The 27,285-nt window shown below is 38.5% G+C and overlaps 3 protein-coding genes and 2 non-coding genes across 8 annotated transcripts in view; 3 read left to right on the top strand and 2 right to left on the bottom strand.

Annotated features, from left to right (window-relative positions):
• LOC110369712 (protein hobbit) overlaps nucleotides 1–23,425 on the top strand; it is a 30,890-nt gene extending 7,465 nt beyond the window's left edge. Inside the window, exons 15-38 of the mRNA XM_064036212.1 lie at nucleotides 157–279; nucleotides 1,190–1,428; nucleotides 2,540–2,712; nucleotides 5,337–5,501; nucleotides 5,905–6,105; nucleotides 8,172–8,365; nucleotides 8,632–8,753; nucleotides 9,037–9,184; nucleotides 9,534–9,752; nucleotides 10,285–10,482; nucleotides 10,877–10,993; nucleotides 11,337–11,520; nucleotides 11,666–11,854; nucleotides 12,856–13,016; nucleotides 13,534–13,692; nucleotides 14,202–14,354; nucleotides 15,906–16,022; nucleotides 16,538–16,758; nucleotides 17,180–17,279; nucleotides 17,731–17,872; nucleotides 18,814–19,043; nucleotides 19,436–19,632; nucleotides 21,379–21,490; nucleotides 21,892–23,425. Coding sequence (XP_063892282.1) covers nucleotides 157–279; nucleotides 1,190–1,428; nucleotides 2,540–2,712; nucleotides 5,337–5,501; nucleotides 5,905–6,105; nucleotides 8,172–8,365; nucleotides 8,632–8,753; nucleotides 9,037–9,184; nucleotides 9,534–9,752; nucleotides 10,285–10,482; nucleotides 10,877–10,993; nucleotides 11,337–11,520; nucleotides 11,666–11,854; nucleotides 12,856–13,016; nucleotides 13,534–13,692; nucleotides 14,202–14,354; nucleotides 15,906–16,022; nucleotides 16,538–16,758; nucleotides 17,180–17,279; nucleotides 17,731–17,872; nucleotides 18,814–19,043; nucleotides 19,436–19,632; nucleotides 21,379–21,490; nucleotides 21,892–21,954 — 3,927 coding nt within the window. The 3' untranslated portion in view covers nucleotides 21,955–23,425. The remainder of the gene's footprint in view (nucleotides 1–156; nucleotides 280–1,189; nucleotides 1,429–2,539; nucleotides 2,713–5,336; nucleotides 5,502–5,904; nucleotides 6,106–8,171; nucleotides 8,366–8,631; nucleotides 8,754–9,036; nucleotides 9,185–9,533; nucleotides 9,753–10,284; nucleotides 10,483–10,876; nucleotides 10,994–11,336; nucleotides 11,521–11,665; nucleotides 11,855–12,855; nucleotides 13,017–13,533; nucleotides 13,693–14,201; nucleotides 14,355–15,905; nucleotides 16,023–16,537; nucleotides 16,759–17,179; nucleotides 17,280–17,730; nucleotides 17,873–18,813; nucleotides 19,044–19,435; nucleotides 19,633–21,378; nucleotides 21,491–21,891) is intronic.
• On the bottom strand, nucleotides 3,047–4,691 carry LOC135117275 (cuticle protein 19-like). Its single transcript, XM_064036093.1, has 4 exons — nucleotides 4,680–4,691; nucleotides 4,180–4,305; nucleotides 3,555–3,721; nucleotides 3,047–3,136 (listed from the first exon to the last, which is right to left on the bottom strand). The coding sequence occupies exons 1-4, from the start codon at nucleotides 4,689–4,691 to the stop codon at nucleotides 3,079–3,081; spliced, it is 363 nt and encodes a 120-aa protein (XP_063892163.1). The 3' UTR covers nucleotides 3,047–3,078.
• Nucleotides 6,886–7,086, top strand: LOC126054336 (small nucleolar RNA U3). The gene has a single exon (XR_007510858.2). It is a non-coding gene; the product is annotated as a small nucleolar RNA U3 (small nucleolar RNA).
• Trnad-guc (transfer RNA aspartic acid (anticodon GUC)) lies at nucleotides 14,648–14,719 on the bottom strand. The gene has a single exon. It is a non-coding gene; the product is annotated as a tRNA-Asp (tRNA).
• Nucleotides 23,426–24,353: 928 nt separating the features above from the next.
• LOC110369668 (integrin alpha-PS2) overlaps nucleotides 24,354–27,285 on the top strand; it is a 102,851-nt gene continuing 99,919 nt past the window's right edge. For all 4 annotated transcript variants that reach the window (XM_021325162.3, XM_021325164.3, XM_021325163.3 and 1 more), the window contains exon 1: nucleotides 24,354–24,687. In XM_021325162.3, coding sequence (XP_021180837.3) covers nucleotides 24,539–24,687 — 149 coding nt within the window. In that variant the 5' untranslated portion in view covers nucleotides 24,354–24,538. The remainder of the gene's footprint in view (nucleotides 24,688–27,285) is intronic.

The raw sequence follows: 27,285 nt of genomic DNA on the forward strand, positions 1-27,285 counted from the left end.
TCACAAAAGAAGAGTTTTTTAGAAACAAATGTCAATTTTAACAAAATGTAAAGCAATCCATTGTATAGAACCGGATACATCAGCCTCTTGACATTGACATCCAAACCACATGTCAGTTGGTTATTATTATTAATACATTTATATTAATTTGTCTAGATTGAAGAGCTTCTCATAGAGATGAGTGACGACCCGTTCGAGGTGAAGTTACGTGACAACTACGAGCTCCTGGAAGACGAGTACAAAGAGAGTCAGAAGCGACGCACCATGCTTGACGCTAAGGTACGCTGATATTTTACCTATCATTATCTGTCTAGCCTTTGCCCAACTATGTTGGGGTCGGCTTTCCGTATTACTAGATGAAGCTATGTACCAATGTGCTACGTGGAGTGACTGCCTGTCTGATCTCCCTTTATTTACCAGATTTGCAATGATTCGAAACAGTGACTATTTTTTGGTTCGCGTCTTCTTAAATTAGTCAAACCTAATCAATCCCTCATATCTTATGTCCATATTTTACTAGCTATACTAAACCCCAGGTTAAAGGACTATAATTACTGATATCTTAGTTTAGATCGAATTTAATTAGCAATGGCGTGACGATGTAGCTAGGTTTAGTTTTCACATAAATAGTTTCTTATTTGCTCATTATTCCACTTAGTTTTACAAATGAAACATATGTACGTTATCGATTCACTATGAGCTATTAAAGTTATGAACTGCATTAATTTCAACGTGACTTTAATTTCTTTAGTTATTGTCAGATAACATTGACTTTGGATCAGTATCGATGTATTTCTTGTCGTGATTTGTTAAATTTAAAACTAGAAATGAGTTAAAATATTAAAAAAAAAAAATTTTTTTGTTTTGTGCGAATGGGATTTTGCATATACGGTTGGAAATATGATAAGGGCGGTAAGCGTTTTCAAATTATGTGAACTACCTTATGATAGAATTAAACTCTGTGTAAACGTTAAGATTTCTATCACTATGTAGGGGACAGGATTGATTAAAAATACAATTTTTATTTCCAGTTTTATGTTATAGGCTTCATTGTTTTATTTAAGATATATTTAAGTGTCTTTAAGATAAGCCTCAGCTATATTCAAATTCCATCCGTCTATTACTTTTGTCAGCTCGACACCTCTCAAAAAAATTACCTATCAGAACATTCAAAAGTCTTCCTCCACAGGTACAAGAACTATGCAAGCCCCACCTATTCCTCCCAGCTGGTAAGGTCGAAGAGCTCTACGCGGCATTACGTCAGAAAGACGCTCAGATCTACGTGCAGCGATGTCGCGCCGCGCCGCCGCCGCGGACAAGGCTCGTCGCGTGCTGTCTCAGCAGATTCACGCTCATAGCGTTAGCTGATACTACCATACATGGCACTCAGAATGCTACGGCGAGGCTTAGAGATATGGATTATGATAGGTGAGTAGTACATAAGTCTTTATTTGTCTAGCCTTTTCCCAACTATCAGGTCCTCCGAGCGACAATAGCTTGTACATAAAGGGAGATAAAATACGGTAGACTGTATACAATGTCTCCGTCCCGCCTCGTCGCGTGTTGTCTCAGCAGATTCACGCTCATAGCACTCGCTGATACTACCATACATGGTACTCAGAATGCTACGGCGAGGCTTAGAGATATGGATTATGATAGGTGAGTAGTTACAGCTTGTACATAAGTCTATATTTGCCTAGGCTTTTCCTTTTGTGGGGTTGGCAAGTTCACGCTCATAGTGCTCGCAGATACCACCATACATAGCACGCAGAATGCAACGGCTCGGCTTAGAGATATGGATTATGATAGGTGAGTTACTTGTAAGTTAGAACCTAGGCCTTTACCAAACTTATCTGTGAATAATACAGTCCTTTGCTGAGATACTTGATCAACGCTCTGGACAGCGTGAGGGATGTTAGGTGAAGGGACAGATATACATCTTTATCTGTCTAGCCTTTTCTAACCTATAGGGTACTTCTAGCGACAATAGCTTGTACATATAGGGAGATAAAATAAAGTAGATAGGACTGTATATAATGTCGCCGCCGCCTTGTCCCGTGCTGCCTCAGCAGATTCACTCTCATAGCGCTCGGTGATACCACCATACATGGCACTCAGAATGCAACGGCTCGGCTTAGAGATATGGATTATGATAGGTGAGTACCATACCAGTGTTTCACGTAAAGCTACTATTTAACTTATCTGACTTCCTCCTGGGTAACTTAATACGGGTTTAACATAATCGGGTTAAAATAAACTATCTTCAAACAAAATTGTTATCTATTACGCTACGGATAAGATTGTATACTCCTAATTTGAAGATAATGAAATAAAATCTACTCCTTCTTATACCCCTTTATATTTTTTTTTGCTATATTTATTAGCCATATTAGATCTCACATTAACTTTTCTGAAAACTTTATTGACTCAATTTTTTCTGAACATTTCTATTTACTTTATGGATATTCTATGTATTTTAACGTTATCTCTATTTTTTCCACGTCATATTATTTCATTCATTCATATTATTTGTCCTCAGTCCATGGCCAGAAGACGGCATCGAGTTCACAACGCTGTGGTGCCGCAGCATCAACATGAGCTGTTCCCAGTGGCAGCTGCTGCTGAGAGACTTCCCGCAGCCGCTGCTCAGCATGAGCGAGCTCAAGATGTGGGGCACGCTGCTGGCTGCTGAGGAACAGGCTCCACCAAGAGGTAACCCCTAACGATACTGGGCTGGGCTCTCCAGGTTAGATTGGCAAGTAAGATCTCGATCAGTGTTGTACTTGAGGATATCGATATCAATTAATATAATAGTCGATAAAATTATCGACTATAAATTGAGATAAAAGGGAAATCTATATAGGTGTTAACGTAGAAACATGAAATGGAAACAGAAGGTAAGTTTCAAAAGCATTTATTTACAGTCGCATAAAAACAGAATTGATCATGGAAATATTCACCTTGGGACCATTCTATTGTATTTCACGTCCCTCGATGAATATATCCAAGTAATAAATAGAAGAAAAGTATAAACAATTAAGTAACAGGAGGATTACTCTTTGAAGAATCAGGAATGCTTCAGTAATGATAATGAGGCACGATGTGGTGAGTGCTGTGCTTTACCGTCGCGTGGAAACTGTGGAAGAAATACGATTTTATTACATTCATACTATAGTTAGTTTCTAGTTACGTAATATACGCATAAAAACGCGTTCTAAAGTTACAAATTTGAATTTGAACTTAGTCTACTGACTTTACAATAAATCAGTTAACTTCAAGTTCACCAAGCTTCAGTTTAAAGTACCGTATTTGTGGTTTATTTTTGTTTAAAAACAGAGTTACATAAACACGTCGCTAAGTTACGGGCATTTTGTAAAGTTGATGAGTTACGGTCAACATAGCATGTTGTAAAGGTAATAAAAGTAGTTGACAAGTTCTCCCGACGCAATATTCTCATTGCTCATCAACAATGTTGATCAACAGTTGCTTTACAAATATTTACATGAATACAAGGGTTAAAACCTAGAATACTATAGTTAAACTAGTATTATTACCCAGTATGGTCATCGGCATGGTAGTGAACATGTCTGCCGGAGCCGTCGGGCTGCTGCAGCGAGTAGTGTCCGCTCACAGCGTCGCCGTCGCGGTGCTCGTGCTGTGACTTGTGGTCCCCAGTGTGGGGGTCCGATACTTCGTAACCGAACTCGTACTTGGGGTAGGTCTGGAAGAAAGGCCAGGGTATATTATATTTACAAGCTTCCGTTTGCTGTTTCACCCGCGTCCATGGGGAAATAGACTAGGTATGTCATCCGCGGATAGGTAGGGTCCCAACAGTGAAAGATTTTTTCCAATATTTTAGAGATTATAGGTTCGAACGAACAAAAAAAAGCCTTTATAAAAGATAGATTAGGTTTAAGAAGGCTCAGACATAATGTCATGAATAGGGATCAAATTAAGTACATATGTCCCTTGTCACTTACGGCCATATTTAGCCAGGATTAACAACTATGTAAGTATTAAACAAGAACACAAGAACACGTAAGGGATAAATTACATTCGATATTTGTTACTTTTCCCCAAATCGAACAGTCATATATTTTTTTTTTACCTTAAACCTTTATCTATCTATCACTTTAATGAACCTCATATATTTCCCCTTCCATCGTTAGCTCAACTTACATAGTAGTCATGATATCCATGTCCATGGTACACGGGCTGATGGTGTCCGTCGTGACGGTGGATGTATTGGGAGGAGTGGCCGTACCCTGATGCCACGGCTACAGCTACAGATAGCACGCAAACCACCTGTAAATAAGCGGGTTATGGTTTTTAGGACATGTGCGTTAGAGTAGGCTATTCTGTAAAAAATACTGACTAAAAGAACCGAGACAAGAATAAATTATTAACTTCCAAGCCAGTCCTTTATGACATTATAATATATGTCATGTCATTCTGTTCTTTCAGTCAGTATTTTACAAGCCCCTTTTAAGGAAAAGAACCCACCAAAACGGATACTGAACAGTGGGCGGAAAAGGGCTGTTAAAATAACTTTTGGCCTAAGTCTGTGGGATAAATTACTCAAAATTTCACTTGGACTGCCATAATATAAAAAGGACCAAGAAATAAGGACCAAAATCAGTATTTCAGAATATTTTTATAAACAAAAAATATTTAAATACCTTGAAGAACATGTTAAATTGTAGCTAGAAGTTGTCACTGCAAGAAACTTCCGAATCGGAACTGATACATGAGACAAATATCCCATGTTTTATATACAGTTTAAGAAAACGCAGCCAAGGCGATATAGATTTCACTAGAAAATATATCGAGCGTTAAATTATGCACGACATGTTACGCATTCGACAATTATTTCGTAAATTATTATGAATGAAACGTAAACGCGTGCGAGAGTCAAGGGCAAATGTAATTGTTTTTATAGTGTTACTGTTATGTGAATTGTTTTTTTTTTATTGTGAGATAATTGTTGTTTATTGTGATCGAAATATTTGACATTTTATAAAAATTTAGCTGTTCTACCCGTGTTTCGAAGGAACTACTTAACGCACTCGGGTAAAAAGCACCCTATGTCCTTTCTCAAGCTTAAAAGCAGAGTATCTGAGTAGCAAATTTTATTCAAATCGATTCATGAGTTTTGTCTGGAAAAATAGATTCTCAGTTGATTGTGACATCATTTTATATTAGGTACAATTTCTTTCAGTACACACCGTAATGTAGTTTTTTCTTATTTTTTTGGTTGTTTTTCATTTCTCTATATCAAACGCCCTATAACATACATATGTACCGTCCCTAAGATATGAATTTCTTCTCTTCCCCAGCGGTCCGCACAGTCACCATAGACCAGGGTGCGCCGTGGGGTGCTCAGGAGTTGGAGCGCAGCATGATGCCGCTCAAGTGGTACTATGACCTGTGCTGCGAGATGGCAGAGTACAGCTACGCCTTCGGACCCTGCTGGGAACCTGTCATTGCTCATTGTAATCTTTGTGAGTAGACGTTTATTTACTAAGTAAATTGTATGGTTGATCACATAGTAAAGAATTATGTAGTTGACCTGCATATTTCTAGCAAGTATTGCAGGTATGATTGCATGGACGAAAATCTACGGAATTTATAGCTGAAAAGTAACTATACCCGACGTAATTTTACAGTTTTTTTTAACACGCTTATATTAGCCTCAGTAAGTTACAATTCATATAAGAGTTGGTGACAAAATATGTTTTCTAATAAGAAGTTATTAGTAAAAAAAAAAATCTTTGCAGTGATAGAATCTAATTGTTGGGCTTATTTACCTTACTTTAAAAAACAACACGCACACAATAGTAATCTAAATTATTACTACAAATTATTTCAATTACCTAACTTATCTCATTTTATTATATTTCACAGCATTCGACCAAGTCTCCCGCCCATCCCTGGACCCCTCAGCCCCACTATCCTGGTGGGACAAGGTGCGTCTCCTGATGCACGGGCGCCTCACGGTGAACTGCGCCAAGTTCACCTGTCTCCTGCATGTGTCGCTCGACCCTTACAACACCACCGAGGAGATGGAGGTCACCTGGACTGACCTGGTGCTGGACTGGACCAATGGTAAGAGAATAGTGGGTCAGTGAGGTGTCAAACAGCATTCTACCAAGGACCAATGGTAAGAGAATAGAGAACTGGTCTCCCATCCTTCCCTGGACCCCTCAGCCCCACTATCCTGGTGGGACAGGGTCCGTCTCCTGATGCACGGGCGCCTCACGGTGAACTGCGCCAAGTTCACCTGTCTCCTGCACGTGTCGCTCGACCCTTACAACACCACCGAGGAGATGGAGGTCACCTGGACTGACCTGGTGCTGGACTGGACCAATGGTAAGAGAATAGTGGGCCAGTAGTAGATAAGCGGTAGTGCTGTGGATTAGCAAATATGCTACTTTATTACGTTTTGTACCAAATAGTAACAGCTGTTTATATAAATTACAATAGTAATAAATAAAATCAGTTTTGATTATTTCATTAAATAAACAGTGTTCTCATATTTAAATGTAAATAGCAAAAATAAAAAAGTTTATTTCTTTATAAAGTTTCAATAAGTAAGATCGCTATTAATAATTATGTTATCTAACAGAATCATTCCTATAACAACATACAAAATATAGCGGGTTTTTATAACGTAATAATAAAAATCACCACATTATAAAACACATTCAATGTCAACACAACATAGTTGTTATCTCTATCAACGTTCCGACCAAATCTATTTTAGTACCAAACAAAACTTACAAACCGCGCCACTAGATGGCGCTGTACCATTGACGTCATATTCTACATCGCGGTGTTAAGATTCTCCGCGATTGAACGACCTCGCGCCGTACAACTGTTAGCACCAAGACCTTACTTCATAGGATCATTTCTATAGTAAGCTCTTCACGAGACTTTCACACTATGTGAGTCCTCACAAGCCACGTTGATGAGATGTGGCGCGGTGCCCTGAGCGTGAGGCGGGCGATGGTAGTCTACCATCAGCCTTCGATGATCGTTCGCTTCCCTTTGCGGGGGAGAGTGGGGTACTGTCGCTGTCTGAGTGGTTATTTTTAAACTTTATAAACATGAAAATCGTCCTATCTTACCATGCTATTTAGCATATATAGCTAAGAAACAAATACATAACATAATAATTGTGATAACGCATTTAAATGTATAAGTAACCTATGTCATGTATGAATGAAGGGATCTACTGAACCGAATTAGATAAAATTTTACAAGAAAATTATTGAAGTACATTTTTCCCTAGATTAGTATTGGTATTTGTACAATACTACAGGAGGTTCTATGGTCACATAAGTTGCTTTCCCTGGTAGTAAAACAGGACTTTAGTGTGTACAGCAATACTTGTCTCATGCATGTTGTGTGGCGCGATAGTCACATACATAAGTTGTGTATCATCTTAACAGTAAATATTACAGTGTGTGAAAATGAAATTAGGAAAGAAAATAATACAAGCTGTTGATTTGCATCCGTGCCATAGTCAAGGACGTGATTATGCTAATGATTCTCGACCCAAATCAATAAAAAAATTGGTACGTAATTTTTTTTAATTTTTTTTTTTCGGAATTCCATAAATGTCATCTAGCCGTATTTGAACTTGGCGCGTGTGTTACTGGCCGTAAAACCGTGCTGTGCCTTCACACAAACGCAAACACAAAGCATACGCAACGATCATTCATAATTTTCATTCATAAAATTGGATTAATTCTGAAATATTACGAAATTACAATGACAAAAAAAGCAGTACGCATTAGCTATTTCCCGTCCACTGTAATTCCAATCGATTATTTACGTATTTTATGACCTCCTCCTGAAGTATGGCACAAATGCAAATCAACACCTTGTATAATGAACATTTTCTGAAAAGATCCAAATTAGTATGAATAGAAAGAACGTGCATAAAAACCTTTGTTATAATTGTAAAAATACTAAAATTGTGATAACTGAAACTCCAAATCGGAGCATAATTAATTATTGTCTTTAAATTCTGGATGAAAACTCTAAGACCCAGTTGTACCATTAACTATAACAATAACCAGTCGCATACTTGTTACCCATTGGTCTTGGCGGTTTCTGTTATCAATGGTGCAACTCACAGTAAATCAAAGGCCACACTATCTCCGCAGGTCGTCTCGGCTTCCTAGGCACTCTAGACGTGTATGTACGCACGGCCAGCAAGTACGACGACTGCCGCGTCCTGCGAGTGCCGGCACTGCGGCTGTCCGTCAAGCTGGGCTGGCAGTGTGTCGCTGATCCCAGGGACCATCATGCTGTGGCACCGTGTGCGCCTACTAGGCTGCCGGAGTACTCTAGTAACCAAGTAAACTGTCTTTTTACGTTATTTCATTCGAATACTTAACAGGCAAAATCTCCAGCATCCATAAAATATTTGGTTTAGAGTTTGCATTGAGTAGGTTCAGAAACTACAGAATTGATTTGACAAATTATTGCACTGTTGCGAAGCCACTATATTAGATACCCTGGTTGACATGTAAGCTATCTTTACGGGAGTATATGAGTATGGGAAAAAGTAAGGAGATATAGAGTAAGTTTAGTACAATGTAATTATGTTATTCTTGTTCACAGGAACACGACTCATACAGAGCATTCCGTTCCCAAGGATTAGATTTACATCTTAGTATGGAAACCAAGCCAGTTGAAAAGGAAGGAAATGGACCAGTGTTACTGTTGTATGGAAGCACTCTCAGGTAATAACAACAAGTAGTAATTGCCAAATCTTTGCTTATGTACACCCTTGTGTACACCTCTTATACCCTTATGTGCCCACCCCTTACGTACTTTATATACTTTCCTATGTACTCCCCATATGTTTTTTTGTTTGTACATACTTCCTTATGTACTCTTCCTATATAAGTACTTCTTTACATACTCTCACTCACCATTTTGTCTGTCAACTTTTAATTAGGTATTTAGCGCGTCAACAAAAGCCCACATTTCACGGTTTATAATAAAACATATCTCTATTTAAAGGTGGTTCGAGAGCTTAAAACTGATCCTGTCAGGCATCACGCGGCCGACGCGGCGCGGACGTATCTTCAAGAATGTGCGCCCGCGCAAGCCGCAACTGTCGCGACACTACCGCAACGTTAGCGTGTCTGTTACGTTACATAATTTACAAGTAAGTGAATTTACTTCATCAGAGAACTAGGAATACATATAATACTCCCCATTTAAGTTTAAAATAATTCACTAACATATTCTATACTGCAATTTGCCAAAATCAGTTTCTATTCTCCATTTGAATAGGCGTTTACTAAAAGCAAATAATCCTGATAGAAGTACAACAATATTTTGCGCAAATATATGATAAACAAATAAACAACTGCTTAAAATAATGCTTCACTTCAATTATTGTATTTACATTATTTTTAAGCCACATTTTATTTAACTGAGTTTTTGAATAAGAAATCTCAAGATAAGAAATAACTTTCTGCTGTAATGGAGTATAAATAATTTATTCTTCTCAGGTATTCTACTGGTCATCATCATCACTACAACGCGGTATTGAGATGCTAGGAGTCCGAGTGACCTGCGGCTCCAAGCACCGTCTCTCTCTAGTAGCCACCAATGATGGCCTGGTCCGAAGACCTAGGGCTAACTGGACTACGGTGTATATGAACTGTGATCTGAACGATGCTGAGATCTGGTTGAAGACCCTGGCTGCTGATGAGAAGGATAGTGATGAGGTATGTGGAATGGTGTAGAATTTTGTTTTTATGTGATAGTAATAGCTGATGATAATATGATGATAGCTGATGTTTTGATTTTTTTATTGTGGTATGGCAAGGTAGATAAATATGATAATTCTAGTAAAATTTCATTTAAAAAATGGATGCGATTTGTGCTATCTTTTTTGTTTTATTTTCGGTAGTAGTATTAAGCACTACTTTATTTTGTAAATAATTGATATTCCAAACGAATGGTTCATTGAGGATCACGTCCGGGGTGCAGGAGATTTCAGTTCAGACAAGCCATAAGGGGCGGATAGTCGATTGTATACCACAGCGCATTTGTTTATTAACGACCGCTCTCAATAAGCTAACTATCTGTTTATTTGCTTACTAGATATAGAATTTTGTCAAATTTCTTTCAATTGTAAGAAAAACAACAGATAGAATATTACAAACGGCAGTAAAATATGGTCTAGGCAGATGTAGGTAGCACCTGCACCACGTTCGTTATTAGGATGCTATAACGCTATTCTCATTCCCTCCCCAGTACTCAGCCCTAAACCCGCGCGTAATGGAGAAGTGCTACTGCCTGTCAGTCCGCCGCGTGTCGTACGGGCGGGAAGCGGGCGCGTGTGCCGGGGCGCCGCCGACGCACCGGCTGGCCGTGCACGACCTGCGCGGCGCATGGACCAAGCTTAATAGGGACCTGGCCTTCGCGCTTATTGATACTTATATTAAGACACAGGTTAGTTGACATAGTCAATGTCTTGATAAATGGGTAAACTAAAAGATATTTTTTTAATAATGGATTTTGCAAAATTCTGCTTGAAAAACTGTAACTGGCAAACTGTGGTGGATAAAAACTGTCATTTTCCTTTTTAGGTTTGTCTGTCAACATACCGGTAGCAACTATTGCACCCGTCATCATAAAAAATGTTTGTACTGAAAAATTTTAAAAAAGAGATGTAATCATGCTTTGGTTTCACAAAAAAAAAAAAACACTGTTGTTCAATGCAACACAAACTTGTCCAGATGTTTCCTATTAACCTGGAGTATTTTTGTAAAAAAAAAGTCTTCTCTTGTTGCATAAGAGACATTACAAGATTTTTCTGTAGCAATTTTCAAATTTGTATCTGTAGCAATTGAAGAAGAATTTATCGACGAAAGCGTTGAAGGAGGAGGAGCAACCGAGCACGTCTCCCAAACACCAGCGCGAGGCTGACGTCATCTCACCGCCTCCCGCTGTCACTACGCAGGTAAGATTCAGTGTTCTGATTGCAATATTAAAATATCTTACGAAAGTTTTGTTGAAGACAGTTGCACTTTTTTCCCCATCTTTATTTACTGTTACATTACTGTCCAGGTTGTCATGATATTTATAGAATAAGAAGGTGGCATCAAACCGCAAAATGTAGATTTCTCATATCGAGGGAGCTTACATCCATACTCCTTGTATGTTCCACGATTTTTAGTTATTATAGTTTTTTATTTTTTGGGATTTTTATCGTTGGTTTCTAGACCTATTATTGATATCACCCACATAGCAAATTTCTAACTTATCTTTGACTCTCTTTGACTATCCTATGTAAACTCCCACAGACGAGCGGCTCAGGCACAGCTTGCGGCGGCGGCATGCTGGCCGCTCTAGTGGCGGAAGCGGGTGCGTCAGCGCCGGTGGTGTTCAGCGACGAGCTGAGCGGCGCGGAGGCGGACGCGCCGCCGCCCATCACGCCGCACATCAAGCACGTGCTGGACGATGACAATGCACATACTGCGTGTCTCAGTAAGTGATGCTGTCTGTGTGTCATCTAGCCGCTCTAGTGGCGGAGGCCGGTGGTGTTCAGCGACCGTTAATCGCGAGAGTTTCACGTACCATTTCTTTCTTAATCTGTGACCTTTGAAATGAGTTTCACTTGTTACTTCCGCAGTCGAGCTGGTGAACTCGCAGGTGGTGCTGAAGGGCTGCGAGACGCGCGGCTACGTGATCCTGTGCGCGGCGCGGGCCGAGGTGCGGCAGCGCGTGCGTCGGGCGCCGGCCGCCGCGGCCTGGAGCGGCGCGCTGTCCGCCATGCAGTACTACGCTACTGTTAGCGCTGCTGACCGGGACACGCTGCTGGGTATGTATACACTCGCAGGTGGTACTGTGCGCGGCCGAGGTGCGGCAGCGCGTGCGTCGGGCGCCGGCCGCCGCGGCCTGGAGCGGCGCGCTGTCCGCCATGCAGTACTACGCTACTGTTAGCGCTGCTGACCGGGACACGCTGCTGGGTATGTATACACTCGCAGGTGGTACTGTGCGCGGCCGAGGTGCGGCAGCGCGTGCGTCGGGCGCCGGCCGCCGCGGCCTGGAGCGGCGCGCTGTCCGCCATGCAGTACTACGCTACTGTTAGCGCTGCTGACCGGGACACGCTGCTGGGTATGTATACACTCGCAGGTGGTACTGTGCGCGGCCGAGGTGCGGCAGCGCGTGCGTCGGGCGCCGGCCGCCGCGGCCTGGAGCGGCGCGCTGTCCGCCATGCAGTACTACGCTACTGTTAGCGCTGCTGACCGGGACACGCTGCTGGGTATGTATACACTCGCAGGTGGTACTGTGCGCGGCCGAGGTGCGGCAGCGCGTGCGTCGGGCGCCGGCCGCCGCGGCCTGGAGCGGCGCGCTGTCCGCCATGCAGTACTACGCTACTGTTAGCGCTGCTGACCGGGACACGCTGCTGGGTATGTATACACTCGCAGGTGGTACTGTGCGCGGCCGAGGTGCGGCAGCGCGTGCGTCGGCGCCGGCCGCCGCGGCCTGGAGCGGCGCGCTGTCCGCCATGCAGTACTACGCTACTGTTAGCGCTGCTGACCGGGACACGCTGCTGGGTATGTATACACTCGCAGGTGGTACTGAAGGGTAAAGAATAATAATACATTTTCGAATATGACTGTCTAAGCCTAAGCAAAAGATTTTGCAAATGACCTGTACTATAACCCCTTAAAAGATTTTGCATAAATTACAAATCACCCTGTATTAGCGCCGAGCATAGGTAACTTTGTCTTTGACTGATCAATTTGGTCGTATAACAGGTCTCACAATTGACAGTTAATTAGTGTAAAAATATTAAATCACGGAATAATATTTCAGAGAACATCCAATGGGTATCAGTAGAGGAGATTGAAGAGCGGTGGCAGAGTACAGAGATCAGCACGCTGCCCGACGTGCCGCGGCTGGTGGGCAGCGGGCACTCGGCCGGCGGCGTCATCGGCCGCACCGTCGGGCCCAGCACCGACACCGGCCTGCAGCAGGTACTGTACCACTACAGGTCGCTTCAAATCATTCTGTCCTTCGCAAGTGGGTCTTTTAACGTCGTCAGCAGTCATACATTTTGACCATCGTGGAATTATTTTAGGTAAAATTTTATCTATAATTCAATTGTTGTTAAACCAGTCCTATGTACCTACTCCATCCCTTATGCATTCACCTTATATACTCCTTTATGTACACACCTTATCTACTCTCAAATATTTTACTCCCGTATTTATATTACTCTTAATTTACGGCACAAAAGACTCTTCGTGTATTTTATGTTCCGCCGCAGGGGCAAGTGTAACCCCCATTGCCCACGTTCTCCGACGAACGCGAACCATAAAGTGTCATGTACAGTCGTGGATATTAGTGAACTATTAACTTTCAAACCTCCGCAATTTGGTAGTGCAATACATTGACTGAACACAACAGATAGGTCAGTCAATTTGCCCTAATGGCTGCATTATCTTATTGTAATTTATTACCTGATTGTAACATAGTTCTGTTATGTTCCAGCTACAACGCATTGTATCGCGTTGCGCGTGCGAGTTCTACTACGTATCGCACGAGGAGGCGGAGCCGGGCGGCACGGGCGCGGGCTGGGCCACGCAGCAGCCCTACGACTCCTTCACGCTCATGCACCACGACCTCAACGTGTGCACCAACTCGCTGCAGGTATAGCGTCTAGTGTCTTAGCAACAACTATAAAACAAGGCGACAACGGTAGAGGTAGCAGCGACAAGGTGACAAAACGTCAGCGCGACAAGGTGACAACGCATAACATAGGAACGACAAGGTGACGACACATAACGTAGGAAAGACAAGGAGAAAACACAATATTACAGCGACAAAGAATGGTGTCACAGCAACAGCGTTCTCTTGGTCAAACCTTGAAGTAAAAGTTCGGAAAATTGCCGATGTTTGCTGCCGATACTTGTTTGTTTTTGCAGGTTAAAGTAATCGCGACGTCATGGTTAATTTATATGGAAGATAAAAAGCAAGTCATTTTCGAAACGAGGGATGTTCATTACATATCCTTCCACCATCTAAAGATTCTTCTTCCTCCTGCCCTGTTCCCAATTTTATTTGGGGTCGGTGCAATATGTCGTCCTCTTCCATTTGTTATCTAAAGAATTTTCTCACCATCTAAAGAACCATCAATGATCCCCCTTTTCACCCCACAGTACGCGATGCTACTCGACGTAGTAAACAACGTGGTTTTACACGTAGAACCGGAGAGGAGACGGACGCTAGAGCGGCGCGCGCGCATGCGGTTCCAGCTACAGTTGCATCAGGATCAGGACCCGAGGCAGCTGATACATAAGCTGCAGACTCAGGTAAGATGGAACTTGTCTTGTTAAAACTTTTAATGTAGGAAGAAGTAAAATATAATGTGGGGTTGGAAATTTTACATAACATTATTTTTTTATGCGTTTTAATGTCTAGCTCTTCTTTCGAGTTCCTGAGGTATAGTCGGCGTCAAGTCAAAAAAATATTATGTACTTTTTACAACCGTCAAAAAGTAAAAAAAAAACTGCCTCCGCTGATATTAAATCAATAGAAATATATAAGAATATATTTTCCTTGTTTTTAAAATTGTGTAAAATGTGTAAAAATTTACAAAAAGATTCTCTCCGGCGGGGAATCGAACCCCGGTCTCCCGCGTGACAGGCGGGGATACTTACCACTATACTACCGAAGATGTAATTGCTACGACGAAATAGCGAGTTTTATTCGAATAGTAAGCTTACCGTGACTCTGCATGAGTCATAGATAATTTTATGCATGATTTTATGCATGACAGATTACATATGTTATCGGCATTGACATATATTCTAGCGATAGACAAGAACATCCATACAAATAATTTACCCGCTTATGTCGTCTGTTGACATCTCGTTGACGTATTGTGACATGTAGTCATCCTCATTGATGTTAATTGCTGAAGTGTCGCTCGTATTTTGCCTACATTTTTCATTACTCAAAAAGTTTATATCTAAGTGAATTCAAAATCATGTAATATATCAAAAAGTTTATTTATATCTAATTGAATGCAAAATCATGTAAAATATTAAAACCAGGAACTTATTTTTAGAGTTTTTTATATTAATTACGATGTTTTTTTTTCTTAAGAGGGCTATCACAAATTTTCGCGAATTTAATTATTTTTTCTTGAAAGTAAGAACATACCATGACAAAGTGAAGTCTGTTTTCATTGATATTTTACCTACTGCCAGTTTTATGGCACATCTGTTTCTGCACGATTTTCTTAATCCATAATTTAAGATGGCGGGCGGGAACAAATTAATGCATATTTGTAAAATTGAATTATAAATGAAAAGTATGATATACAAGCGTTGTAATAGCATGAACAGCGTGTAATTTTACTAACTTGACTCTCGAATAGTTTATATGTGTAAGTTTATACCTTGATATGTATTTTCTATTTTATAATTGTCGTTTCATAGACATCCATCTGACGCAGGCGTCAAAATCGCTCTGATTTGCCATTTTGGGCACTACATAGTCTGCACTGCAGTTCAGTGTGGTAAGCTTTTTGTTCGGAACGTTCTATCTAGTACGTAGTACATATATATCGATGGTTATCGGCAACGGATTCGATTATGATGTCATGCCTTTGTATAAAGAAATTGAATAAGATTTTGAGAACTGTTTACAACAAACAAAAAAGTTGTATTTTTTATTGATATTGATCAACTTGTCGACTATGTAAAAGTAAATATGAGGTACTGCTATGTTTTTTTGTGATTTTAATTCACCCGATTCGAGGACATATCGGTTTTGACAAAATTATATTTCCTCATATTTTATTGAATATTTTTTTTCGACATAGTATAATGGGTAAAGTATTTCGACAAATTCAACAGGTGAGAGAATCCTTGGCCAGACTCCGGAGGTTAGAAAAGGAATACTACCTGAAGAACAGGTCGATGACCGGCAACGATCCTGTTGCTATGGATGAACTCAAGAGTTTGGATGACCAGGTAATTCAATCCACGATGTTGATCAGTAATTTACATATTGAAAATATTTATTATGTTAAGCTATTATTTATACGTCGAAGCGTATTTTTATATAAAATATTAGCTGTTTCTTGCAGTGTCACAGTATCATAGAGAAACTACTTCTTGTTTCGTTAATTAAATAAAGATAATGTAGCATTCTAAGGCTGATTGTACAGTTTTTTAAACAACTATTTACTGTCAAAGTTGAATGTGAAAATTCATAGTAAACAGTTGACTTTTGCCTATCTATGTTTTGTTATAATAGTGTTATTACTCTTATTCACTCTTTTGTTTTTCTTATAGTATATGTTTACATCAGTCCAGTTTAACCTATGGGTATCGGGTTGCTCGGGTAACTGGGTTGAGGAGGTCAGATAGGACAGTCGCTCTTTGTAAAATACTGGTACACAGTTGCATCTAGTTAGACTAGATGCTGACTGATTTACCTATTTTAGAGCATCTAGTATATCACATGACCTAATTGTTGTCCCCAGGTAAACGAATGCAAAGAATCAGTGTGGTCTCTAGGCGAAGAACTTGACGCGATGGTCCGCGCGTGGCGCGAGGTGGGGCGCGCCTCCGCCGCGCCCGCCGTGCGCAGTGCGCACGCGCCGCCGCACCGGTACAACGAGATCTGCTTCAAGAGCGCACGGTGGAGGCTCACCGATGCTGACGGACAGCTGGGCATTGCTGATCTGCTGCTTACTAACTTTTTGTGAGTATAAATAAAAGTGGAGATTCATTAAAATGAAAAGTAAAATATTTTTTGTCTGAATTGATAGTTGGCAAAAGAATCGAAAGAGAGTTTAAACCATTATTATCAGTTTTGGTTATTACAAGAACAAAAGAGCAAACTTTTTGTCAGAAAACATAATACGACTGGCTCCACTAAAACCATTTTAGGTATCAGAGAATAACGGAGGTGCGAAGGGCATCATACACATATTTAGGCTTGCAATTTAGTCTAACTTTAGTTTAGTCTTCTTAAGTCTTGAATTTTAGTCACAATCGAGATTTTCAAGAAATTGTGCCTCGGTATAAGGCAAGAAATAAAAAATACTATTAGAACCGTATATCGGTCTCTCCCCGGAACTATTCCAAATTGTATACTCATAATATAATTCGTCTACAAACAGGTACACGAAAACCTCCCGATCAGATGACTCAGTGGAACATCAGCTGGAGGTGGGGTACGTGCGCGTCAAGAACTTGCTGCCCAACGAGCCCTTCCCAGAGGTGATTTACTAACTATCACTTTTTATACCTACTATGTACCACTCTACATCACTTCTATTTCTCACCACCACCCTATGATAGACTGTTAGAGAACGCTTAAGGCGTTTAGTCCGCCGTTCTACATTGTGCAAGAAGTATGAAGTAAATAAATAAATATACCATTAGCGATAGCCCGCGTTTTTGCCCCGGATAAAAGTATTCTATGTCCTAAGTTGGATCGCAGTCGATATGTGTTCTGGGAGGAACTATCAATATATTTATTCATAGTGTTACTTCTGTCAATTTCCTAGTCTAGCTAAAACATGAGAAAGTATATAGGCAACCTTTTTATTCGGGTGCGGAAAGTAGGTAGGTCCGGTGCCATCCAGAGAGACACAAGCAGAACCGTGGGGAACTCCTATCAAGTCACCTTATATAACAATTTCCATATGTTTCCTTATATCGTACACAGGTACTAGTACCACAAGAGCCGTCAGGTCGGGCGCCACTAGCTCGTCGCGCGGCGCTGCGCGTGTTCTGTCGCGACAGGCCGCCGGTGGGGGGCATCGCTGTCAAAGAGCACTTCGAAGTCAACATAGTACCTATAAGGATAGGTAAGTGTGTTATAAGTTATAAGATGTTAAAATAAAAGATTGCGTTGAATTGAGAACCTCCTCCTTTTTGGAAAGTCGGTTAATTAACTCGATAATTATGTAACTTACATATTACATAGGTAAAAAAATAACAATAGATATGTATATGGATGCTCATGGCTCTATCAGTAGCACGGGTCCATTAATCTTAAGGTTAAGCAGTAGGTGGTACGGTCGGTCAATGGATGGGTAACCATCATCTATGCCATGATGACTTTTGCCGTGTTTCGAAATATTCAAACGCTACTTAATATTACCTAAGTGTTATCTTTATAATATCGACGTTTCAGTATACAACTATTAAGTTTGATCATAAAACAAAATTGTACAAGTAATAACTTTAGAACCGTTACAAAACTCATGAAAAAACCGTAACTAATTCGGCATTCAAAATAAACACTTTGTAACATTTCTGTACAAATTGTTGCGCAAGAGTCACTCCACATAAGGATCACCGTTCACCTGTACAAACATGGTAGCGGTGAAACAAAGCGGACATGTTCCGGTCACAAATAATTCTAACACATGGGATTACAATGGTTATATCTTATATGGTATCAAATAAAATGCATATAACCAGGTTGTCGATAGATCATGTACCAAGGCCGCGGTAAATTTTTAGATCGATCCAGCAGACGATCATTACACTAAAGATACATTAAATAAAGTTTCAAGAAACCAAATAAAAATGACCCAGACAGACAACTTTGATTCGAAATTCTTTTTATAAGGGTCTAGTTTTCAATCGCCATACATTATCCATCTGAAGAATATGCTTGACGTCTTGACAGTTTTTGTATAGAAAATCATGTCAAACCCCCATATTAATTTCTCAGGTAGAAGTTACTTGATAACTAGAAGTCGGCTCTAAACAATTTGATTAACACCACTATACCTCCCAGGTCTAACAAAGAAGTTCTTCAACACGATGCTAAAGTTCTGCTTCCCTGAGCGCGACCCTGACTCCATAGAGGACGGCGAGGACGAGGAGGGCACGCTGAAGGCCGGCGCCTCCTCCGCCAGCCTTGTCTCTACTGGCTCCAAGAAGATCAAGAAGAAGGCTAAGGATTCTAATAGTAACTTTTACGTGAAGAGGGATAAGAAGGATAAAGATGATGTTGAGAAGATGAAGGTTTGTTAAAATTATTTTTTGTTGTTAAGTGTTCTAATGTGTGTTATTTTTTCCATCAAAACTATTAAGGCAAGTGACATTGTTTCCTTTAGCTTTGCCAGATTAATATGATGGAGTAACGTATATTTATGACTCAGTCAACTACACAAAACTTCAGAGAGTGCTCATTGGTCTACTTGCGTTTTATAATAGTACACAAAAATGCATCAGTTTTCAGCGTAAATATGTACTATTTCTTATTTCATAATAGCTAAGCTTAAAATGTGTTGCAATTTATATTTTATGTCGGAAGAAAATTGGCGTGTGCTGAAACCCATCTAACGATATACTTTTTGTAAGTGCTTTGCCTTTGCTTACATACCTATAATATTGACCCATAACATTATACACAGGAGCGAGCCGAAAAGAACAAGCTATTCATCTACATCAAGATTCCCGAAGTACCAGTACGGGTCTCCTACAAGGGCAGCAAGGAGAAGAATCTAGAAGACGTGAGGGACCTCCCTCTTGTCCTCCCTACGTTAGAGTACCATAATGTGACGTGGACTTGGCTGGATCTGCTGTTAGCTACCAAGAGTGATACCAGACGGTAAGTTGGAGATTTTTGAATATTACACACATAAAGTTGATAATTAGTTCATGGTTTTGCTGACTTTACAAGAGAAAAACTAAGTTACTTTTTGCTGTTGACTGTCGAGATATGAACGATGATAAGAAGGTTTTAATCGTCCAATAGAATTTCTTTATTGAAACATCGCGTCTCCGTCCATGTGTCCATCTATCATCAATATCCTGAGCGGAGAATTGGTTGTTTAAAACCCATTTCTGGTTAAGTTACAAAAATCTTTTCTATTTAGATGTTTAGTACCTGGACGTGATTATAGCTCTCATTGAATTGATCCCAAATGTTCTTATTGTAAAATAACAGTAAAATACTTCACAGAATAAGTTACCAAAATCTACTATACAAAATGTTGGTGTAATTTTTTTTGCTCGATTAAATATTTTACACAGAAATTCACGATTTGGTCATATCTCTTCTGGGTATTTCCACGATTTGTTTTGCTTTCATTGTATGTTTTTATAAACCATTTATCGCTTGACTGATTATACTGTTATAACAGTTCAAAAATAGATAGTTATAATGAGGTTTTCTTATACTTATTCTTGTAGTTTCCTATATGTATCGGGGTTTTACGTTACGGGTGATATCCGAGATAACTGCTGCCAAATTATTGGACTATTATGCCTTGACTCCACCAAAGCGCAGCGGGTTTTTTTTAGACAACCCAGGATTTACTCAGGGAAATTACTGTGTGGGTGGAGAAGATATGCTTGAATAACGAAATTTTATTGACGGTTTACGAACTTCCCTTAGGTTCTTAGAGGCGTGTTATGCCAAAAACCTTAATTCTAAACCTAGAATAGAATAGAATATTCTTTATTGTACACTAATAACAAACATAGAAGGACATAACAAACAAGTAGTAGACAAGTACAATAGGCGGTCTTATCACTAAATGCGATCTCTTCCAGACAACCTTTGGATGGAGTCGATCTGTAAAGAAGTAGATGACAATTTCTTTTAAAAAATATTCTTCAATTTCTTTCTCTTCTTTCGGTAAAAACATAATAATTTCTCAAATCGTCATACCTTCTGAGATAAGCGCGGTCAAGTAAACAAACCTCTCATCTTTATTGCATTAGTAAATATAAATCGGTTTTTCTTAACGTCATAGCTGAATCAATATATAACTTTTGATAGTGATTGAAAGTGTTTCTTATATTTATGTCAACAAGGCTAACAAAACCCAGTACTATGTATAATGGTGTTTATTTCCATCGTCGGAGTTTGTCGTATGAGTCATATTTGTGTTTCGCTGACCTCACCGTCTTTATTGCGTACTAACTATCGTTTACATCTTAATTCATTGTTTGCATTGTTTTACGATAACTGTGATTGCGGTGTAAGTGATTGATTGCTTTAGGGAGAAAGTAAGAGGTAACATTGAAATAATAGTGGATAGGAATATTTCAAATCTTTTGGTGCAAACAGGCTAGTTGCTGAACTGAGTTTGTTTCATCGTCTTAATGAATGAAATCTTTTTTGGTATGCGATACGGGTAGTCAGAAGTCAGAAAATTTGACAACCAGTCTTACCAAGGCCTATCGGCTTGCCCGGGCAATTGGGTTGAGGAGGACAGATAGGCAGTCGCTCCTTGTAAAACACTGGTACTCAGCTGCATTTGGTTCGATTGGAAGCCAACCCCAACATTTCTAGTTGGGTAGAGACTGGACAGATGATGATATTTATACAAGGTGTATTTCTACACAGGGTGATATTATCGCAAGCAATTCGTCAAAAGCTGCAGCTACACAGACGTGCGGCAGCCGCGCCTGAGCCGCACGAAGAAGACAAGGCTAGGTTACTACTTGGAGAAAGAACTGTAAGTAGCTATACCTACTTGTTCGTATTCATTACTTTACAAGTATTGTTATGTACTTATGTATGATATATGTGTATTTTCTATGGACCCTAGTGGCCTAAAATAAAGGAATAATAAATAAAAATAAAATAATATTGGTCCCAGGAAAATTTCCGTTTTTAATGCTTATTTACGTAAACCACTATCTTTGGTATTTAACATTGGTCACTATTATTCATTCACCACTGGAGGAAAAGTACTTCGATAGGTTATAATTTTTCTATATGGCAGGCAACACTTTTAAGATATTATTAATTCATTTAAAATCTTACTATGTATAATATGATTGGTTCCAGTCTTCTTAAACATTATATTGTCAGTACTGTTCATCTTCATTATATTAACAATTATTTATCCTCTAGGTGGCAGAAAACAAACCGCAAAAGAAAAGTGCACCGAGCGTCTTCAAGTTTTCCAAATCATAGCGTAAGATATAGACGCTATAATTTATATTATAGCGCAGCATTTACTACGAACCAAACCTAGACTGTCGCCTAGCTAGTAAGAGGCTACACTTTATTAATGTATACGCTTTATTATAGCTTTGTATGTTGGTATGTAAGTGTCAATTTTGTACGGAAATCTCATTCTAAAAAAAAATTCCTATCTGTCTATTCGTATATATTGTCTGTTTGTTCCATTTGCTACTAAATGGCTTAGTCGATTTCGATAAAGTTTGGTCAAGAGACGAAAAGTGAAAAAGATTGTAATTGTAATTATAATCCATCTCTTCAGTTCATAGGTAAATCCGAGGAACACAGAACATTTTGATACCTATATTTGTGTAATTTGAACAAATTATCTAATGTTTTTTAAACACTTAGAAATATTATGGTTCATAGAATTTATTTGGTAAATACATACTTCCTAATTAGCACCATGGCATAGAATGCTTCCTTTAATTTAATTAAAGAAATCACTAATTACTTGAACACTAAAAGACAGTAGAAGTATGAGAGAGAGAATTGCCAAATGTAAGACTGTTGTGATCTTTACAAATGATCTGCTAATGTATTATGGACTCTATAGTTCAGGGAATAAGATGCAATTTCGTTAATAGCTAGTTTTGAACAAAGTTACATAATTTAATGGATTTTATTTTTTAATTTTATAGTGCAACTGCCAATACATCGATTACGAAATAAAAAATATACTTATCTTTTCATCATCATTTTATTGTCTAAATGTTAATCTTTTGCGCGTCTTTGGCACATTTTTAAAAACGAAATAATTAAAATGTTTTTAATATAAGCATCAAAAGACAACTTTATGTATTGCTTTAAAATAAAGATAATGAATTGATATTGAGATTAGAAACCCTACCTACTAACATAATTTTATGCAAGTTTTTAAACGAACATAGGTATATGAATATGCATAAACATGTGACGTTATAATTTTTTTGAAATTGAAATTAAAGGTTCGGTTATTAAATTTTAGGAATAAATGCAAATTATTGATTTAAAAGACATTGCAATAAGTTCAAAAGATATTAATAGCATATTATTTAATGGGTAAATTAATTGTTTATATAAATTACATATTTACTCAAGATAAAAGCGTTAATTGCTTATTGGTATTATTCCAGTACATATAATTAGTTACTGTTAATTTATATCGAAATTCCTAATTTACAGTTGAGTCACTGCCTCGTGACATCATAGATGTTAAAATGACTAAGTTTGTAGTTTTTGTGTATAAATCAAATACTTTTATAAACACTATGTAAGCACAAAATGCTGTGAAGTTAATCCATTCAGTATTTAAAGGTAATTTATTGATGTAAGCGTAAATTGTATAACTATGTATGTATTTTTGTAATCACCAATGTATAGTAAGTTATGATATCGGATATTCGTATCAAATGGATTTGTTATTAAATGTTGTAAATATGTATTTTGAGTTTTATTTGTGACCTTAATCTTGGCCCGTGGGAGGTGTAAATGAGGATTTATAAGATTAGTTAAATCTTGTAATAAAATAACTTACAAATATTGTGTTACATAATGAGTTTAAATCAAGATTTAGATTGAAATGGGAAAATAAATGCCATAAATTAAGCCAGATTTTCAATTGAACATTCATCAATAAATAATAGTTATTTGTTATACAAGAGTGCAAAGTTGCTTTTTAACCGCGGGCTCAATTTTGATGACCGAGCAAGCGAAGGATTCTTAAATTGAAACACGAGCGTAGCGAGTGTTTCAATAATTAGAATCCTGAGCGATAGCGAGGGAATCAAAAGAGCACAAGGTGAAAAATCTTTGCACTCGAGTGCTACACGTAACTTTTCATCCCACCTCATCGAGGAAATTACTAAATTCAAAAAAACAAAATTGCGCGCACATATGAGTATCAAATTAAAAAGAAGTACATATTAAAGTTCATTTATTTGAAAACTCAGTTTAAAAATGAAACGAGGTTAAAAATATATGTAAAAACAATAATAAAAAATACTTAATTAATTGAATAATTATTTTAAGCAGTATTTTATTTGTTTAATATGTATATGTTTGAAAAGTCTTATCAAGATTGTCACAAATGGAGGATTGCACACAATGTTCTAAATTCAAATCACTTTGCCGCTCTAGAGGATAAAAACGGCTTTTGCACTCAGATATCAAAGGGTAAAACTACTCTTTCCGAGATGGTGGGATGACAATAAAATAAAATTATTCCCCTTATTCCAAACAGTCCATGACCGACTTAAGTTTACGTGCAAACAAAATACGATCACGTATCCGAACGTAAGACTCATTTTACTGGGAAAACGCGCGAAAATCATCGCTCCCGACTTATTTCCACGGTATTACCTCACCGCGGCCTTGCGTCGCGTCGCTTGCACTCAGTCAGCCGCCGACCGTCGAGCGGGACGCTACACCGCGTCGCAACGAACATCGGAACAACTTACTCGAACGACATGAGGACGAATTATGTAAATTCAAACAAATAGTGTATACTTATTTTTTTAATATTTTTCTGTGCTTGTGAAAAATTGTGTACTTTATAATGGCGTTAGCGTGGTGCTTAATATTGTGCGTTTGCGCCGGTGCTTGGGGGTTCAATGTGGACATACCATCGAGGGTGGTTTATAAGGGTAATCCGAATTCTATGTTCGGATTTACGGTGCAGGCGCATGTCGATGGAGACCGGAAAATGTAAGTAGCTATTTTCATATTTTTTCACAGAATTCTTGCGTGAAAATACTCTATGGTTTTTTATGGTTTTCGCGCGCATTGTAGCCTTGACGATGATAAAAATAAGTATGATTTTATGGTGATGAAGTGAAATATTTGTGGCGCTAACGCATTTAGCGTTGTTAGTCAGAACTAGTGTTTTCATAAAACTTGTCTATTTAACATTAATGCTGGCGAAACAGCTCAGCCGTATGAATGAAACATTTGTTTAGACAAGTGTTTGCCAAATTATACATTACGACGACTGGCTGGTATTAACTATAAGATTCTCAAGACATTTTTTCAGTACTACTTTTGTCATGAAATAGGAGCAATCTTTGGCACAATAATAATTTATCTTCTTTTCTGGCTCATATAAAAGCTTAGGTAGGTGTGTAATAAAATTCAAGGATTTTAAGACCATTTTTTTTAAACAAAATAATTCATCAGCGCCTCCGCGTAACCGGTTAACAATAACCTTGATTTAGTTTGAATATTTTATTTTATCATAAACAAAGATTTAGAAGGCCATTTAAATCTATCGCTTTTAGGAAACAAGATTAGTTGTAGGTAGTTTATTTTCTATGGGAAGCTGTGGTCACGAGAATCATGTAACTTACGATCTACATATTATTATTCTGTCGTATCTATAGCGAAATTGAGCCTTGTCCGTATGTAGGTTAGATTCAGCATAAAGTATAGTTACCTTAGAACGACGGTGTACTCCTTTGAAGACAACTTTGTCGTGTTCATTGAGAAATAAATATTTATTCGTGGCTTCCGCGATTTGTATATCATAGAGCCCTTGGAGGTTTCCCATTTTCTTGGAAGTCGATACCGGTCCATCTAACTACTCAGATTATACGAAGAGACAATTCTACCATCTACCAACTAATGTGATAAAGATGAATCATTTTTGTAAAGGTAGGCCAAGCCGATAGCGCTGAACAGATTCAAAAAAAAATTTCACAGTTCGAAAGCTACACTCTTCTCTTCTTGAGTAACATACCTACGCTATATTTTATCCTATCACTGGCAGTAGTTTCCTTCGGGACGCGGGTAAGTACTCTCGAAAACGGCTAGTTAAAACACAAAATACAGAAATCTTATGCCATTTCGGGTCCAACAACCTCTTTATTAAAAGAGCAGTCTACTAAAACTAACATTTATCATAATTTTTACGTTCACATATTCAAAGCCTAGCTCTGACACAAGGTAAGCAGCTCAGTCGAGTAAAATGCGCGATGACATCATTGGCGCGGCAGCTGACTCGAGATTTTAGCAACGTTCGGCTTATTGGTCAGCCATGATTGTTCGACCGTTTGAGGAGTGCAAGTTCAGCTTATTAAGTTCATGATAAAAGCAGAGGAATTGGTTATATAGTGGTTTAGTTTTAGGTTTTGTTGAAGAAATTGAAAGTGTTTTGTTGAAGTAGATGGCTGATATTGAACTCAGTACTAAATATTAGGATTTCAATTAATAATTAGTTAAAAACAAAATACCATTAGGTACAGTTGCACAGAGTCATAATTAGTTGCTGCAATAATCATGGTGGTTTTGACCATACTTTAATGTAGTAATGAAACCAAACGGTTGCCAAGGACATACCAATTATGAAAATTAACACCCGTCAGCCAAAAATTTTAAGTTAGCTAACAACATTTATGTAAATTATTCGGTATGATCTATGTAACGTAATATTTGAACAGAACATTGACAATGACCCATGCTATCATCAGTAATTTATTTTGCTGAAAATATGACATTTTGAGGTACTTTTTCATCAAGTGAAATGCAATGGGTACCTACTGAAATAATTTCAACCACTCAATTATATTAATGACTTACTCGGAGAAATGAGGTAACTAATTGCTTAATATTTTGTAAGGAAAGTAATGATTTAATACATCGCAAACTTATTACGGAAAAAAATAAATTGGTGGTCAATTAGGCAGGTTGTTCACTAATTAATGGTACGAAGTAAGTGACTTGATTTAATTTGCTTAAATGCGGTGCATGAGTTGGCTACTGATAACTCATTTGGACAAGTACTTTCATTTAAATTAACTGTTTAACCCATTAAGATAGTAGTTAACAGGTCTCAAATACCTACTACATATTTATTATGTTTTAAAATACTCTAGCACCTTTAAAATTTTCCGTCATCATACATATTTTTTGTAAGTCGAAAATTGATGGCTGTTGTTTTTTTCTTTAATTTATTACAACCCCATAGACAATGCACCGCAAATTCTACCGGAAATACGTCACATGGGCAGCACATGCGCGGGCGCAACGCGCGCCCTTTTTAACTTTTTTTCAAACTTAATTTAGTCGTGAATGCTATTTTTGTTTGTCGAGGGCGATGCTTCCCGTTTGATTTATTGTAATGTGCGTTTGTAAATAACGCTTCTTAGGAACAAATGCTGCATTTTAATTTGTTCCTCCTTTGGAGACCTTTCACATTGCATTGTCAGTTTTTTTTGCCAACAAGTGTACGAACAAGTGGTCACAACATGTGACACCGACATGTCGCAGATTGCAGTCTTTTGTCGCCGTTTATTCATTACTTGGTCAACC

Source organism: Helicoverpa armigera, chromosome 9 (assembly GCF_030705265.1).
Source record: "Helicoverpa armigera isolate CAAS_96S chromosome 9, ASM3070526v1, whole genome shotgun sequence".
Classification (NCBI taxonomy): Eukaryota; Metazoa; Arthropoda; class Insecta; order Lepidoptera; family Noctuidae; genus Helicoverpa; species Helicoverpa armigera.

Excerpts from the sequence above, each read along its gene's own strand:
- LOC135117275 (XM_064036093.1), bottom strand. Across the intron at positions 3,722-4,179 it reads ATGGATATCATGACTACTAT|ACCTACCCCAAGTACGAGTT; the intron begins GTAAGTTGAGCT and ends CCTTTCTTCCAG. Across the intron at positions 3,137-3,554 it reads CATGCCGATGACCATACTGG|TTTCCACGCGACGGTAAAGC; the intron begins GTAATAATACTA and ends TTTCTTCCACAG.